The sequence below is a fragment of the Heterodontus francisci genome, chromosome 4, assembly GCF_036365525.1.
Source record: "Heterodontus francisci isolate sHetFra1 chromosome 4, sHetFra1.hap1, whole genome shotgun sequence".
In the NCBI taxonomy this organism is placed as follows: Eukaryota; Metazoa; Chordata; class Chondrichthyes; order Heterodontiformes; family Heterodontidae; genus Heterodontus; species Heterodontus francisci.
This window is the reverse complement of record NC_090374.1, coordinates 70064513-70078936: the sequence shown is the minus strand read 5'-3', so window position 1 is coordinate 70078936 and position 14424 is coordinate 70064513. Positions and strand designations below refer to the sequence as shown.

The window sequence follows — 14424 nt, the reverse complement described above, 5'->3', positions numbered from 1 at the left end:
TTTTAGATTTTCCCGATACGGTCAAAGAACAAACAAAGAAGAAAGAACAGTACAGCACAGGAACAGGCCATTCGGCCCTCCAAGCCTGCGCCGAATTTGATGCCTGCCAAAACTAAAACCTTCTGCACTTCCGGGGCCCATATCCCTCTATTCCTATCCTATTCATGTATTTGTCAAGATGCCTCTTAAACGTCGCTATCGTACCTGCTTCCACCACCTCCCCTGGCAGCAAGTTCCAGGCACTCACCACCCTCTGTGTAAAGAACTTGCCTCACACATCCCCTCTAAACTTTGCCCTTCTCACCTTAAACCTATGTCCCCTAGTAACTGACTCTTCCACCCTGGGAAAAAGCTTCTGACTATCCACTCTGTCCATGCCGCTCATAACTTTGTAAACCTCTATCATGTCGCCCCTCCACCTCTGTTGTTCCAGTGAAAACAATCAGAGTTTATCCAACCTCTCCTCACAGCTAATGCCCTCCAGACCAGGCAACATCCTGGTAAACCTCTTCTGTACCCTCTCCAAAGCCTCCACGTCCTTCTGGTAGTGTGCCGACCAGAACTGCACGCAATATTCTAAGTGTGGCCTAACTAAAGTTCTGTACAGCTGCAGCATGACTTGCTAATTTTTATACTCTATGCCCCAACCGATGAAGGCAAGCATGCCGTATGCCTTCCTGACTACCTTATCCACCTGCGTTGCCACTTTCAGTGACCTGTGGACCTGTACGCCCAGATCTCTCTGCCTGTCAATACTCCTAAGGGTTCTGCCATTTACTATACTTCCCACCTGCATTAGACCTTCCAAAATGTATTACCTCACATTTGTCCGGATTAAACTCCATCTGCCATTTCTCCGCCCAAGTCTCCAACTGATCTATATCCTGCTGTATCCTCTGACAATCCTCATCACTATCCGCAACTCCACCAACCTTTGTGTCGTCCGCAAACTTACTAATCAGACCAGCTACATTTTCCTCCAAATCATTTATATATACTACAAACAGCAAAGGTCCCAGCACTGATCCCTGTGGAACACCACTAGTCACATCCCTCCATTCAGAAAAGCACCCTTCCACTGCTACCCTCTGTCTTCTGTGACTGAGCCAGTTCTAAATCAATCTTGCCAGCTCACCTCTGATCCCGTGTGACTTCACCTTTTGTACCAGTCTGCCATGAGGGACCTTGTCAAAGGCTTTACTGAAGTCCATATAGATAACATCCACTGCCTTTCCTTCATCAATCATTTTCGTCACTTCCTCAAAAAACTCAATCAAATTAGTGAGACACGACCTCCCCTTCACAAAACCATGCTGTCTCTCGCTAATAAGTTCGTTTGTTTCCAAATGGGAGTAAATCCTGTCCCGGAAAATCCTCTCTAATAATTTCCCTACCACTGATGTAAGGCTCACCGGCCTATAATTTCCTGGATTATCCTTGCTACCCTTCTTAAACAAAAGAACAACATTGGCTATTCTCCAGTCCTCTGGGACCTCACCTGTAGCCAATGAGGATGCAAAGATTACTGTCAAGGCCCCAGCAATTTCTTCCCTTGCCTCCATCAGTATTCTGGGTAGATCCCTTCAGGCCCTGGGGACTTATCAACCTTAATGCTTTGCAACACACCCAACACCTCCTCCTTTTTGATAATGAGATGACTGAAACTATCTACACTCCCTTCCCTTGACTCATCATCCATTAAATCCTTCTCTTTGGTGAATACTGATGCAAAGTATTCATTTAGTACCTCGCCCATTTCCTCTGGCTCCACACATAGCTTCCCTTCTCTGTCCTTGAGCGGGCCAACCCTTTCCCTAGGTCCCCTCTTGCTCTTTATATATGTATAAAAAGCCTTGGGATTTTCCTTAATCCTGTTTGCCAATGACTTTTCATGACCCCTTTTAGCCCTCCTGACTCCTTGCTTAAGTTCCTTCCTACTGTCTTTATATTCCTTAAGGGATTCGTCTGTTCCTAGCCTTCCAGTCCTTACGAATGCTTCCTTTTTCTTTTTGATTAGGCTCACAATATCCCACGTTATCCAAGGTTCCCAAAACTAGCCAAACTTATCCTTCTTCCTCACAGGAACATGCTGGTCCTGGATTCTAATCAGCTGACGTTTGAAAGACTCCCACATGTCAGATGTTGATTTACCCTCAAACAGCCGCCCCCAATCTAAATTCTTCAGTTCCTGCCTAATATTGTTATAATTAGCCTTCCACCAATTTAGCACCTTCACCTGAGGACTACTCTTATCCTTATCCACAAGTACCTTAAAACTTATGGTATGATGGTCACTGTTCCTGAAATGCTCCCCTATCGTATATTGTTCCCAGAATAGAACACACGAACCAGGTTTCTTTAATGAACAAATTTATCAGTTTATTATAAAACAAGTCTTAACTAGTATTGAAGTAAAGCATAAACAAACAGATCAAGATTTCACAGTTCCAACATCAAATTTTCTTTTTACCTTAGTCTCTCATGCACACAACCAAAAAAAAAGGGCATTTTTATAAATTCAGAGCTCTGTTACAGACAAAATAAACTTGGACAGATTACTTGCTCGTATTTGAAGAAAAACAGCAGAGAGAGTCATAGAGAGATACAGCAACGAAACAGGCCCTTTTGCCCACTGAGTCCGCGCCGACCATCAACCACCCATTTATACTAATCCTACATTAATCCCATTTTTCCCTCTCATATCCCCACCTTCCCTCAATTCTCCTACCACCTACCTACACGAGGGACAATTTTTAAAATATATGCAATGGCCAATTTACCCATCAACCCGCAAGTCTTTGGTCTTTGGCATGTGGGAGGAAACCGAAGCACCCAGAGAAAACCCACACGGTCACAGGGAGAACTTGCAAACGCCGCACTGGCGGTACCCAGAATGGAACCCAGGTCACTGGAGCTGTGAGGCTGCTGTGCTAACCACTGCACCGCCCCATGATCTATGTTGTTCCAAAACTGACAGTCTAACTTCTGAGTATATGTAGACAAGTCACTAGGATCCTCCAGAACAGTTCGTTTCAGGCGGTGTTGAAAAGTAATTTAGCAGGCTTTCTTCAAAGACAGGAAATGAGAACAATTGACACAGGGGTTTCTCAGGGTCCTTCAGAGATGTTGGAAAATGAAGATGGGTTGTGGTCCTCCCTTCTTTTTTAACGACTTCTTCTTCAGACTTGACTTTATCTCCACTCACTCCAGAAAAGTAAAACACACACACACACACGCTGACCCACAATAAAAAGCTTGAGTTTTTCTGCCTGTACCAGGTGTGCTCTGCTGCTACTGGACTTGTCCAATCAAAGGGGTGCATGTCAATTCACTGCCTGTTCTGTTCTATAACTGGAGTCATGTGACAACCAGTAACATTGTTGTCAATCTGGTTCCTTCAGTGCCCCCTTGATTACTCTTTTTTTTAAAAGAAACCTGGTCCAACATTTATTCAGTTTAACTATAAATTTCTTTAAAAATATTTTTCACAAAATAAAACAGAATCACTTTCATATCATTAGCAAGATTCTGGTGCTTAATGGTGGCACTTGATATTAATTCACCCCAAAGAAAGGGAGCATTACTCCTGTGCAATACTCAACCAAAAGTAGACTATATCTTCAGTACACTCAAACACCAGAACTGATGATTATGATGCAGCGAAGAATGCTCCAACAAGATATTTTCAACAGAGAACAAATCCTCACTACAAAATTTATGTCATCAGGCAAGCAAAACAAGTACGAGATTCTTGACCACTATGTGACGACACTCAAGTCTGAGCCAGAATTACAACTTCACAGACGTAGGCAAAGAAATCACCTCCCTGTATGACCTGCCAATCACCAAGAGTAAGAAGGCAAGCTCTTAAAGAGGGTGAATCATTAAAGTTGCAAAGGTTACTCCATATTGGCAAAATGCTGGAAGCCAGTGAAAAACAAACTGAAGTCTTTGGAGGGAAAGAGGCAAATAACAGAAAAAGACAAGAATCCAGAGGCCAGGTCAGGATCATCAATAGAATCAGTAAACGCCACAAGAGGAAGGTTTCAACAAAGAAACACACCAAACACAAGGGCAGGAAGACCAAGACAGAGGTTACAATCACCTTATGTTTGGACATACTAATCATGGCGGTGGTGCATATCCTCACTACAAAACATGTCCTGTGAGGAAAGTGTAAAGCCTGCACAGAAATCGGGCATTTAGCGAGAGCATGCCAATCAAAGCCTACACAAGCCATTAATAGAGTTGAATGCCAGAAGGAAGATTACATCTTTTCAGTGCTAGAAGATTTTGTTGCTCACAACCACAAGTACCGACTCTTGCCCATGTGTTATCTGTTCACAGGCAATTCAACAATCTCTGCAGTAATTCAGGAGCAACGGTCAACAAAATGGATACCCCGACATTCCATGAGTTACAGAGAAAACATAAACTGCAACTGAACAAGCTGATGCCCAATATCTTCTCCTACAGATCAAATGCCCCTCTACCAGTCCTAGGGAACGATCCAGGTTACTCTCAAATCCTCCCATGGGTCCACATGTCAGACTGAGTTCCATGTTGTCGACTCAAGCAATGGAAATCAGCTAAGTTTTGAAACTGCCAGAAAATTGTAGCTGATCAACATCAACATGGTCAGAGGACAGAACACCCTGATGAAAGAAGACATCCTGAAGAAATATCCACAATTATTCAAAGGCATCGGCAAAGTGAGAAACAATAAAAACAAGCTCCCCATGGATGAATCAGTGCAACCTAAGCAACAGAAACAAACTGATTCCATTCCATACCAGAAAAGACAGAGAAAGAATTGGACAGACTGGAGATGTTGAACATCATTGGAAAGACAGAAGGACCAACACTGTGGATCAGCCCAACTGTTGTAGCCCACAAACCAACAGGACAAGTATGAATTTTCATGGACATGAGAGAGATCAACAAAGTGATAAAACAAGAAAGGCACCCAATGCCAATGCCAGATGAGATAATTGAAGACATGAATGGGTCAACAATCTTCAGTACCCTAGACTTGGCCACTAGATATCACCAATTTGAGTTATACCAATCCAGTCCATACTTAATAATTATCTTCAGTATCAATGCTGCCTTAAGAACACACATCTCCAGAAGTAATTACCATCCTTAATGTCGACCAAGCTGATTTCCAAAAGGGACGCAGCACATGTGATCAAGTTCTGGCACTCACCACCTACATCAAAAATGGTTTCCAAAAGAACCTGAAGACACACATAGTGCTACTGGACCTCACAGCTGCCTTTGATATAGTGTGACACATTGACCTGCTCCGAAAGCTGTCCAGAGCGCTTCCAACCTGGGTCGGGACGCTTGTTGAAACACTCCTTCGCAACAGATGATTTGGAGTCCACCAGGAAGAAGTACATGGAGAAGTCAGGCCACCAAACTACCACAGGGCTCAGTGCTAGTCCCAATGCTGTTCAACATACATACAAATGGCCTGCCAACAACCACGTCTCACAAGTTAATCGATGCTGATGACATCTATTGTACAACCCAAGCTCCATCCTTCTGCACCCTGAACCAGATCCTTAATGAAGACATTACCAAGTTAATGGACAACTGCAGCACATGGCGCTCATTGAATCCCTCTAAAACTATAACCCGTGTACTCCACCTCCACAATGCCAGTGACAAAAAAGAATTGGATTGTCAGACTAAAGCATGATTCCAACCCAACAGGGCTGAAATTTACTATTGTGCCGCACTTCGCGGTGGCCACTTTGAACTCTGCGGCCTTCTGACATATTACGCATGGGGCTCATTTAAATGGAGGGTTGGAACAGCTACCCCGATGATGTAGAGGGGGGCGGCCGCTGGGTCCCCGGCAATGGCGTCTGTCGGCACTGTGCAGGCGCCATTTTTAAAGGGCTTCAACCCCTTCAGTAGAACGTACAGTTTTAAAGTGTCATTAATGTAATTTTGATTGTAATGAAATAAATAAAAGCAGGAAGACCCTTTACCGCCCACCACCCCCACAACCCCCAATGACCACACATCATTTCTGGGCCTTTCTCACCAGAAGAAAAAACTTTATTCACAACCCGATCTTTTCCCCCTGAACTCTTCAACCCCTTCCCACCATCCCCCACAGCCAATGAAAAAGATTTTCCCTGCTACCACCGCCCCCCACCCCGCCCCGCTCAACCTGATAATTGCAGTCCTCCCCCCTACACAACAATGTCTCGCCTCAGAACTCCGTACGGAGTTCCTAAAGTGCGCGAGTTGCAGCCAGCGGCCGTAAAAATTGGCATGGGACAGCGGCTGTGACCAGGTAGGCTCATTTACATACCTATTACTTTAATTTCAATATTAGAATGAAGGCCCCACCATCATAGGTAATATGCAGCAGGGCCTTCTCGCATCGTGGGTCGTGGTGGGCCACTCCTGCAAGTATTTTATGGCTCTACCCGCCACAATCCATGGCATCGAGGGGCTGGTAACATCAGGCCAGACTTGGGAGTGACTCTGGATAGGACTTACTCCTTCCGGAAGCATCTGAAGAAAACAGCAGCAAAGAAACCAGAAACAACCTATGAACCAAACTTGCTGGATTTATGTGGGGCGCTGCTGCCACAACACTCCAGATGTCAGCACTTGCCCTATCATACTCAACAGCAGAGTACTGTGCACCTGTCGGACATAGGTCATGTCACACACATTTTGTTGATACTCAATTGAATGCCACATTGCACATCATTACTGGGACCCTATGCTCAACACCCCTCCCCTGCCTTCCTGTCCTGGCAAATATCGCTCCCTCACACATCCACTGACTGACTAAAACTCACAAGCTTGTTGAAACCATCCGTGATGCACCTCACTTACCGTTCTATAATGATATGTTCAATCCACCTGCTGCCTGCCTTCCATCTCAGTGCTCCATATGGAGCAACGTTCCTGTGCAAGATCTACCAGCAGACATCCTTTGCATTTGTTTTTTAAATTTGTTCATGGGATGTGGGCATCACTAGTTAGGCCAGCATTTATTGCCCACTGAAGGCATTTAACTGTCAACCACATTGCTGTGGGTCTGGGGTCACATGTAGGCCAGACCAGGTAAGGACAGCAGATTTCCTTCCCTAAAGGACATTAGTGAACCAGATGGGTCTTTACAATAATCGACAATAATTTCATGGTCACTAGCTTTTAATTCCAAATTTATCAATTCAATTCAAATTTCACCATCTGCCGTGGTGAGATTCAAACCCATGTCCCCAGAGCATTAGCCTAGGCAACGGGATTACTGATCCAGTGACATTACCACTATGCCAAGGCCTCCCCCACAAGGAATGGGAACCACAGAAAGTCACTAACAAGTTCCTTGTGACAAACCTCGTCTATTGAATGGCAGGCTTTGAACTGCCACAGTAAGAGTGGCCCTTGCTAAACAGGTTCAGGACAAGCCAGGGCCCCTGTGCAGCCAAACTCCACTGCTGGGGCCTCAATACAAACCCCTTATGCATTTGTGGACAGACACAAACAATGCTGCACATTACCGAGGAGTGTTCGCTCTACAGACTAATCACCTTAAACTCAGCAAATGAGGTGATTGATTGGTGCTGTGGATTTGCATTCACTAAATAAAATTAAATATTAACAAAGTACACGAGGAGTAAAATGCAACTTCCAAAATTTTTCAATCAATAGTAGAAGAACTATTAACAGGCCTGAATGGAATCAAAATGTCTCAGAACGCAAGCAGAACATAAGCACTTACAAGCAGGCTTGGATCGACTCCGATTGCACAATTTGTGATTAAAGTGCATTTTTTTTCAGTTATAGAAGTGAAGTTCTACGGGCACATATTTAAAGAGAAAGGTATATTTCCAGATTCCAAGAAGGTGAAGGCAATCTTGAACACAGTTCTTCCCATGAATCCAAATCAAGTCAAATCTCTCCTAGGATTAGTATCGTACATCGAGATTATTCCAGAGTATGGCTCCATCACAGCCCCACTTTGATAACTCGCTTGACAAGATGTCAATTGGAAATGGGATGAAGCAAAAACACAGGCATTCATAACTTACAGAAAGCTTTAACAAACACACAAGCAATGCCTTATTTTGATCCCAGAAGACACACAGAGTGGATAGTAAATGCCAATCCAGTTTGTCTTGGAGCCATGCTCTGCCAAGACAACAAACCAATATCGTACACAAAGCAGATTATTGACGGATACAGAAACTTTAAATTTAAAAGAAGGGAGTAATGTAATGTCGAACAGTGGTGACTTCACCTTAAGAAAATGTACCTTTAAGAGATCAGGACACTGATGCAACTGATATCATCAAGCATATAAAAGACACCTGACAGATGCCAGCAAGGAAAAGACCTGTACCTGAAATCATGCAGTGTAAATAGGTAAGACTAATCACCTATAGTGTTTGTGTAGAATCTGAATATAAAGCCTGAAATTAGCATTTCAAGACTTAAGAACACAGCACAACACTACACAACAGTAAATGCAGGCTCTGCATAATCAGATTATTCATGAGCGCTATCAGTAGCCTCAACCACATCTCCCTTTCACCAACAGTGCCAGAGGTGTCCCGGTGGAGGTGACCACCCGTTCAGTGTTGGAAAGGATGGGCTCCAAGCACTGTGCCCAGTTGGTGATGGACTCCTCCATGCTCCTTGACATTGTGTGCAGGCTTTCTGGCGGGTTTCTAGTGCATCAAGTAGTTGGTTGTGTACTTCAATCAGCATTCTTCTACACAAGAAGAAAATACTGCAGATGCTGGAAACCCAAAATAAAAACGGAAAATAGCATAAATACTCAGCAGGGCTGGCAGCACCTGTTTTGAGAGAAACAGAGTGAACGTCCAGAATTTGCCACATAAGGACCTCTTCCCACCACCGCTGATATTTTACCAGCAGCGGCCAGGAACTTCACCTGAGGAAGCCACCCAGTAATACCTGGCAGCCTCCTTCCAGTGGGGTGAGGCCCTCCTGATCAGGCACACTCTGCCCCATGGAGGGCCCGCCCTGCCCAGCCCAGACCAGCAGCAAGGGCCTGCTGAAATTTCCTCATTGAGCTGCTCCCCAACCCACCTCCCTGTCACTGGGGCCTAGCCAATTGTCCCTGGCAGAGGCCCAACCCCAACTTCTTTGCAGGGAAACTCCATAGTTCCCCTTATTGCTGTGTGCAGTCGCAACAGTGGCCACCACTCCCAGTGACACTGCTGGGACTGAAGAGCTGCCAGCTCTCTGATTGGCTGGCAACTCTTGGAGGGACAGATGTCCCGGCCAAGGCCAATTAAGAGCCAGGGCCACACAAGATAGCAGCATGGCTTCCAAGCCCAGCCAAGGCAGGCTTACCCCAGATGCATCAACCAGTGGATGGGGCCACTGCCTCAATGTTAAATTCCAGCCAACGTTTCAGGCCATTGATCTTCTATAACCTGACCCAACAAACTCCTCATCTGACTCTGCAGCAGAATTAGTGTACAATCTCGCCCTCCACCGAGCTGGTACATGCATTATCTTTGCCACCACCACCACCCCCCCACTTCCAATGCTGCGCCCCCTACCCCCACAGGACACCTGTGCCTAGTGTCTCACCACATGCAGACCTCTCCCCTATTCTAGCTGTTAAGGTACAGGCAGTGACAGTCTCTGAGCTGGTACTATGAGTGTAAGAAAGAGTGATGGTGTCTTCATCTTCACTGTCTTCTTCCTGCTCTGACTGGAAAGATTCTGGTTCTTGGGTACAAACAGGGACAAGGTTATGGTGAGAGGAGGAATGAGGAGAAACTAAGAATTGTGTCCTTGCATTGTTTGCAGTTTGTGAGTCAGAAGGGATTATGGGATGAGGGAGAAATGGGAATGAGTAGGAGGATTAGATATGCAGATTTCCTCATCATTGATCCTTCCAGCACCACCAGTAAACACACCTTCAGCAATGCCCCTTCACATATAACCAGCACTATTTGCTCACAGGGTTAAAATATGAAGGCGGGATTGTCCTCCTCCAATTCAATTCCTACTGCCTCCTGCCAGGCACCACCTTTTCCTGCATGAGAGAGAGAGAAAGTATCAGTGAATGTCCTGAAATTTATTTGGGTGATGTGACTCTCATAGTTGAATAGCATATTTAGCTATTCCTCAAAGTATCACAGTACAGGGTCACTTTACAAAGAACTCCCAACACTTCCAGTAGCCACAATGCACCTCCCTTAAAGAGGTGCAGACTCCCTTTAAGCAGTACCAGCCACTCACAATATTGGACCCTGCTGTTGAGTGCAACCAATGAATAGCGTTGGCAGCTGCACTGACTGCACGCAGCAATTATTTAAAACAGCAGCTGGCATTAATTTAACTTGCTGATCGCAACGCTGTCAATAGGTGCAGGTTAATCACGTGCTCTACGGGCTGTTCCAAGGGACGCACACCGAGACAATCATCAACTGCTGCTGGAGGACTATCAATTCGGTGAAAGACGCCCTTTGGTTTGCCTGAAACTTGCTGGTATTCCAGCGCAAAGAGTTGTCCACCACCGAATGTTGCAGACTGGCACATTCCAAGGTCCAGGACTACGTGCTGAGGGACTCACTAAAGCTTGGGGCAGCCGCAGCAAAGGCTCAATGGGGAAAGACCACTGTGTAAGGTCCCCCCACCAAGCTGAACTGAGGGGCTGGATCCATGGGAAACCCCTCGAACTGTATCGGGAAAATTTTGTGTGCTGTAAATGTAAAAATGTATATGGCATGACAATGAAATGGAAGAGTTGTGAGGCAACTCCTGATTGTATAGAAGGAAACTGATCACCTTTGTACTGTTTGTATTTTTTGACTTGATGCTGTTTTAAACTGTTTGGGAATGTAATTTTTACAGATTTTTATGAATAAAGTATATTTTGGAAATTAAAAAAAAGTTAATCACGTTTGGGAAGGGTGCTGGATGGCTTAATGTTCTCCCTTTGAAATGGAGGAAGTGACGTCAAAACATTAAATAACATGAAAATACAGCTATTTTTCTTCTCAGTGAGTTTGGAATGCTATGACTCAAATTGCGTGCGTTTTGTGAAATGACCAATAGTTCTGTAATGCCAGTTTCTCAAATCGGAAGCAGTTAGCTCACAGCCAGGCACTGCTAGGTTTTGCCATAACAAAACAGACTGCTGAGTGTTTATTCTGTTCGGTAGGGGAAATGGTCCCACTTTTACCCTAATCTTGCATTATAATCTGTACGTTGGCCACAGTGATGGGGAAAGTGAAGAGTTTTACCATACTTTACGACCGCGCTGTTGATAACAATGTCCCGATGTACACCAGCGGGGAATGTCTCTCTGGTCGGATCGTTCTGGAGGTTGAGGCTCAGATCGAGGTGAAAGCTCTTAAAATCCACGCCAAAGGACAGGCGTACGTCCACTGGACCGAGTCAAACTACAACTCGGACATCTCTGATGACTACACTCAGCAGATCAGATACTTCAAGCAGAAGGACCTGCTCATCGGAATAGGTAAGTGTGTCCTTGCATTGCAAAGAGATCTTAAACATTAGAGCTCGAAAGTGTCTCCTTTCTAAATCCAACAATTTATTTCGGCGGTTCCATGTAATCCCGCCTGCCAGATGTTACTGTGATAATCCTGGGAAACAGAAACACTGGAAGTTTTCGCCAACACTGCACTTTTACTCATTTGCAAACGTGAAACGGACTTAATTGATGCTGTTGGAAAAATTCACCTTGTTCTAACTTTACACAAGTAAAGGTTCAGGAGCACTTTATTTTTCCAGTACCAACTAAGCTTGCCAATTCTGGTTGGAAGAATTCCATGAGGTTTGATCATGTGACGCTTGCCCCACAGTTTGCAAATATTAATTGTATTTACATCGATGGCTCGATTTTGCGGTTGTAAAGATGGTAAAATTGCCTGAAATTGACAGCAACTTTTAGCATCTATGCCTCTGCAGTTAAACTCGGAAGTTTAGTGATTCCCTGCTTCTCCACAGTCTGCGCTGTTGGAGAGAAATTGAGAAATCACGTGATGTGAACTTCCAATTTTATACTCTAATCTCACTGTTAAAACCCTTGAAAATGTTGTGCCTTGTAGAATGAGGTGTAATTGGGTTTTTCAACAGGGTAATAAATCATAATTAGCGTTGAAGAACCTCTCAGGCCATGAACTAATTTTATATTTGTGGAATGTTAAAATTCTCCATTGTGATAAATTCCACTGATTTTTAAAATAAATGTTTGTTTGTGATATTTCAACCTCTACCTTAATCTCATGTATATGTCCAAATGTTGATTTCACTTTTTGTGAGAGTATAAAAAATGAATGATAATCAGTGCCGTGTCCGACTTGGTTTGCTGTCATGTGAAAATTCTTCAATGTGATCAGCTGCTGAGTCTGTTTGCTGACATCGCTATTTCTGGATGCTGGAGATCCTCTATAGCTGGCAACAGAATGAAATTAAGGTTGGGAAATGTGAAATCCACACTGTTGACATCACTAGATCTTAGTGTGTAGTTTTCTTCGAGGTCAGCGTTGAGTCACAAAATCCAGGCCAACGTACTTTCGTACAAAGTTTATGGAGTTGAGTATTTTTGCTTGTGGTTTTCTGCCAGCAGCTGTTGTATTTACGACTGCAAACTCATTTGTCCATTAGTAGAAACAAATTTTCACTCTTTATCCAGAGTAAAGCCCCCAAGTTGAACCCCAATGCTCCAACCTCCAGTTTCCACCCCTCCCACTCACATGAGCTCTCCTTTCCCCCGCCCCTCCTCCCAAATTCCAGTCCAAAGTGTTCTACTTTCCTCTCTGCCCGAGTCTCAATTCCCAATGTCATTTTCCAGTCTCCTTTGTCCCAATCCCCAGTCTCCCTTTCTCCCTGTCCCAATTCCCAGTCTGACTCTTCCCCGGAACCCCAATCCTCCAACTCTCAGTTACACTCACTTTGCCCCATGAGCCCAATTCCCTCCCCTGTTCCTTTTTAACCCTCTTCCAGCCCCACCCCTCTTCCCAGTCTGTCTCTCTTCTTCTCTTCCCCACCCCCACAATCCCTGATTTTCCACCAACCAGTCTCATTTCAGGAGGTCTCACCCAACCCACTAGAAATGACCTAATTAACCCCCCCCCCCCTAACCTCCAATATTCATCAAACTTATATGCCGGCCTGTGTGGGGATGAGGGATTTGGGGGTGGGGTGAGGTTGGTGATGTCACCGAGTGGGAGGTGGTTTCTCTAGGGTGGCAATGCTACAGAGTCAGTTACTGTTGAGATGCCAATTATGTCAGTATGCCCAGGAGATGTCTCTTTCGTTCAGTGAGATTCCCAGGCAGTGAGGCAGGTTGGCAACACTAATATCAACCCATATGAGTGCATCTTTACATTTGTGTGACTTGGCTGCTTGGCAGTTGCCCTGAGGTTCATGAGATTGAAAACGGTAGAAATCGGGATTTGTATTTTGAGTGGAGGCAGAAATTTTGGGCGAGCCCTAGATCTGTCAACGTTTGTCGCAACAGTGCCCCATCATATATTATGTTAATGAGTCCTGGCTGTTATCATCAGCTGGAGCTCCTGCTGCTGTTCCCAAATTGGCTAGTCACTTGCTGGATGCTTTCGTGGCCAGGGGTTAATATTCCCAACATGGAGTGTTAAGACTGAGGTGGGAGGAGTGCACTGTCTTTCTCTCTCTAGTTCCACTTCTCTGCAGGTCACAAAATATATTTAAATGTTTACCCAGTTACCAATATGGTCAATCATGTACTCTACTTATTCAGTAAAGATGAATGGATTAACACACAGTTTGAAATATGACACTTCCCTTCTAACTGAACACTCTCTCTCACAATCACAAACATGCACATGCGCACAGAGGTTAAAATGAAAGTAAAGTTTTCTTTGCATAGATCTTTTTACAGAAAAGACAAAAAACACTTTGGCCAAATACTTGTTAAGTTTTGAAGGAATAGGTGAAGATTTGGAATGATATCAATTGTCCCTTTATTCTGGCACCCCAAATACGGGTAGACGGCTGTCACTGGGATTTTTCTGGAGCAGTTCTTTTCAGATGGCATTGAGAATTAGTCTAGCAGGCTTTTCAGGAGAAATATGGCATCAGGGGTTTCAGTGATCACACGTTGGATTGACACGGTTTCTCAGAAGTGGAGGAAGGATGAACAATCTTCAGCCACGAGTCTGTACTTTCACAAGAGGAGTTACAAGATGACATCAGTTGTCTTCTCCTTATGCCTTCCTGCAACTATATCGGAGGCAAATTACAAGCATAAAAGAAGTGGTTGTTTAAAAGGAAGTTTCTGAAACTGATTACTTTTGGTGTTTTTGTGATGATTTCCGAGGTTTGACTGCAGGTATCTGCAAAATTCTTGTACTATTTTAGTCAGATGTATTCACCTACATTCTCTATTACCCTGTG

General features: G+C 44.4%; 1 protein-coding gene across 1 annotated transcript in view; it reads left to right on the top strand.

Moving 5' to 3' along the window:
* The first annotated feature begins 11076 nt into the window (after positions 1–11076).
* LOC137369080 (arrestin domain-containing protein 3-like) overlaps positions 11077–14424 on the top strand; it is a 67206-nt gene continuing 63858 nt past the window's right edge. The window contains exon 1 of the mRNA XM_068029675.1: positions 11077–11503. Coding sequence (XP_067885776.1) covers positions 11245–11503 — 259 coding nt within the window. The 5' untranslated portion in view covers positions 11077–11244. The remainder of the gene's footprint in view (positions 11504–14424) is intronic.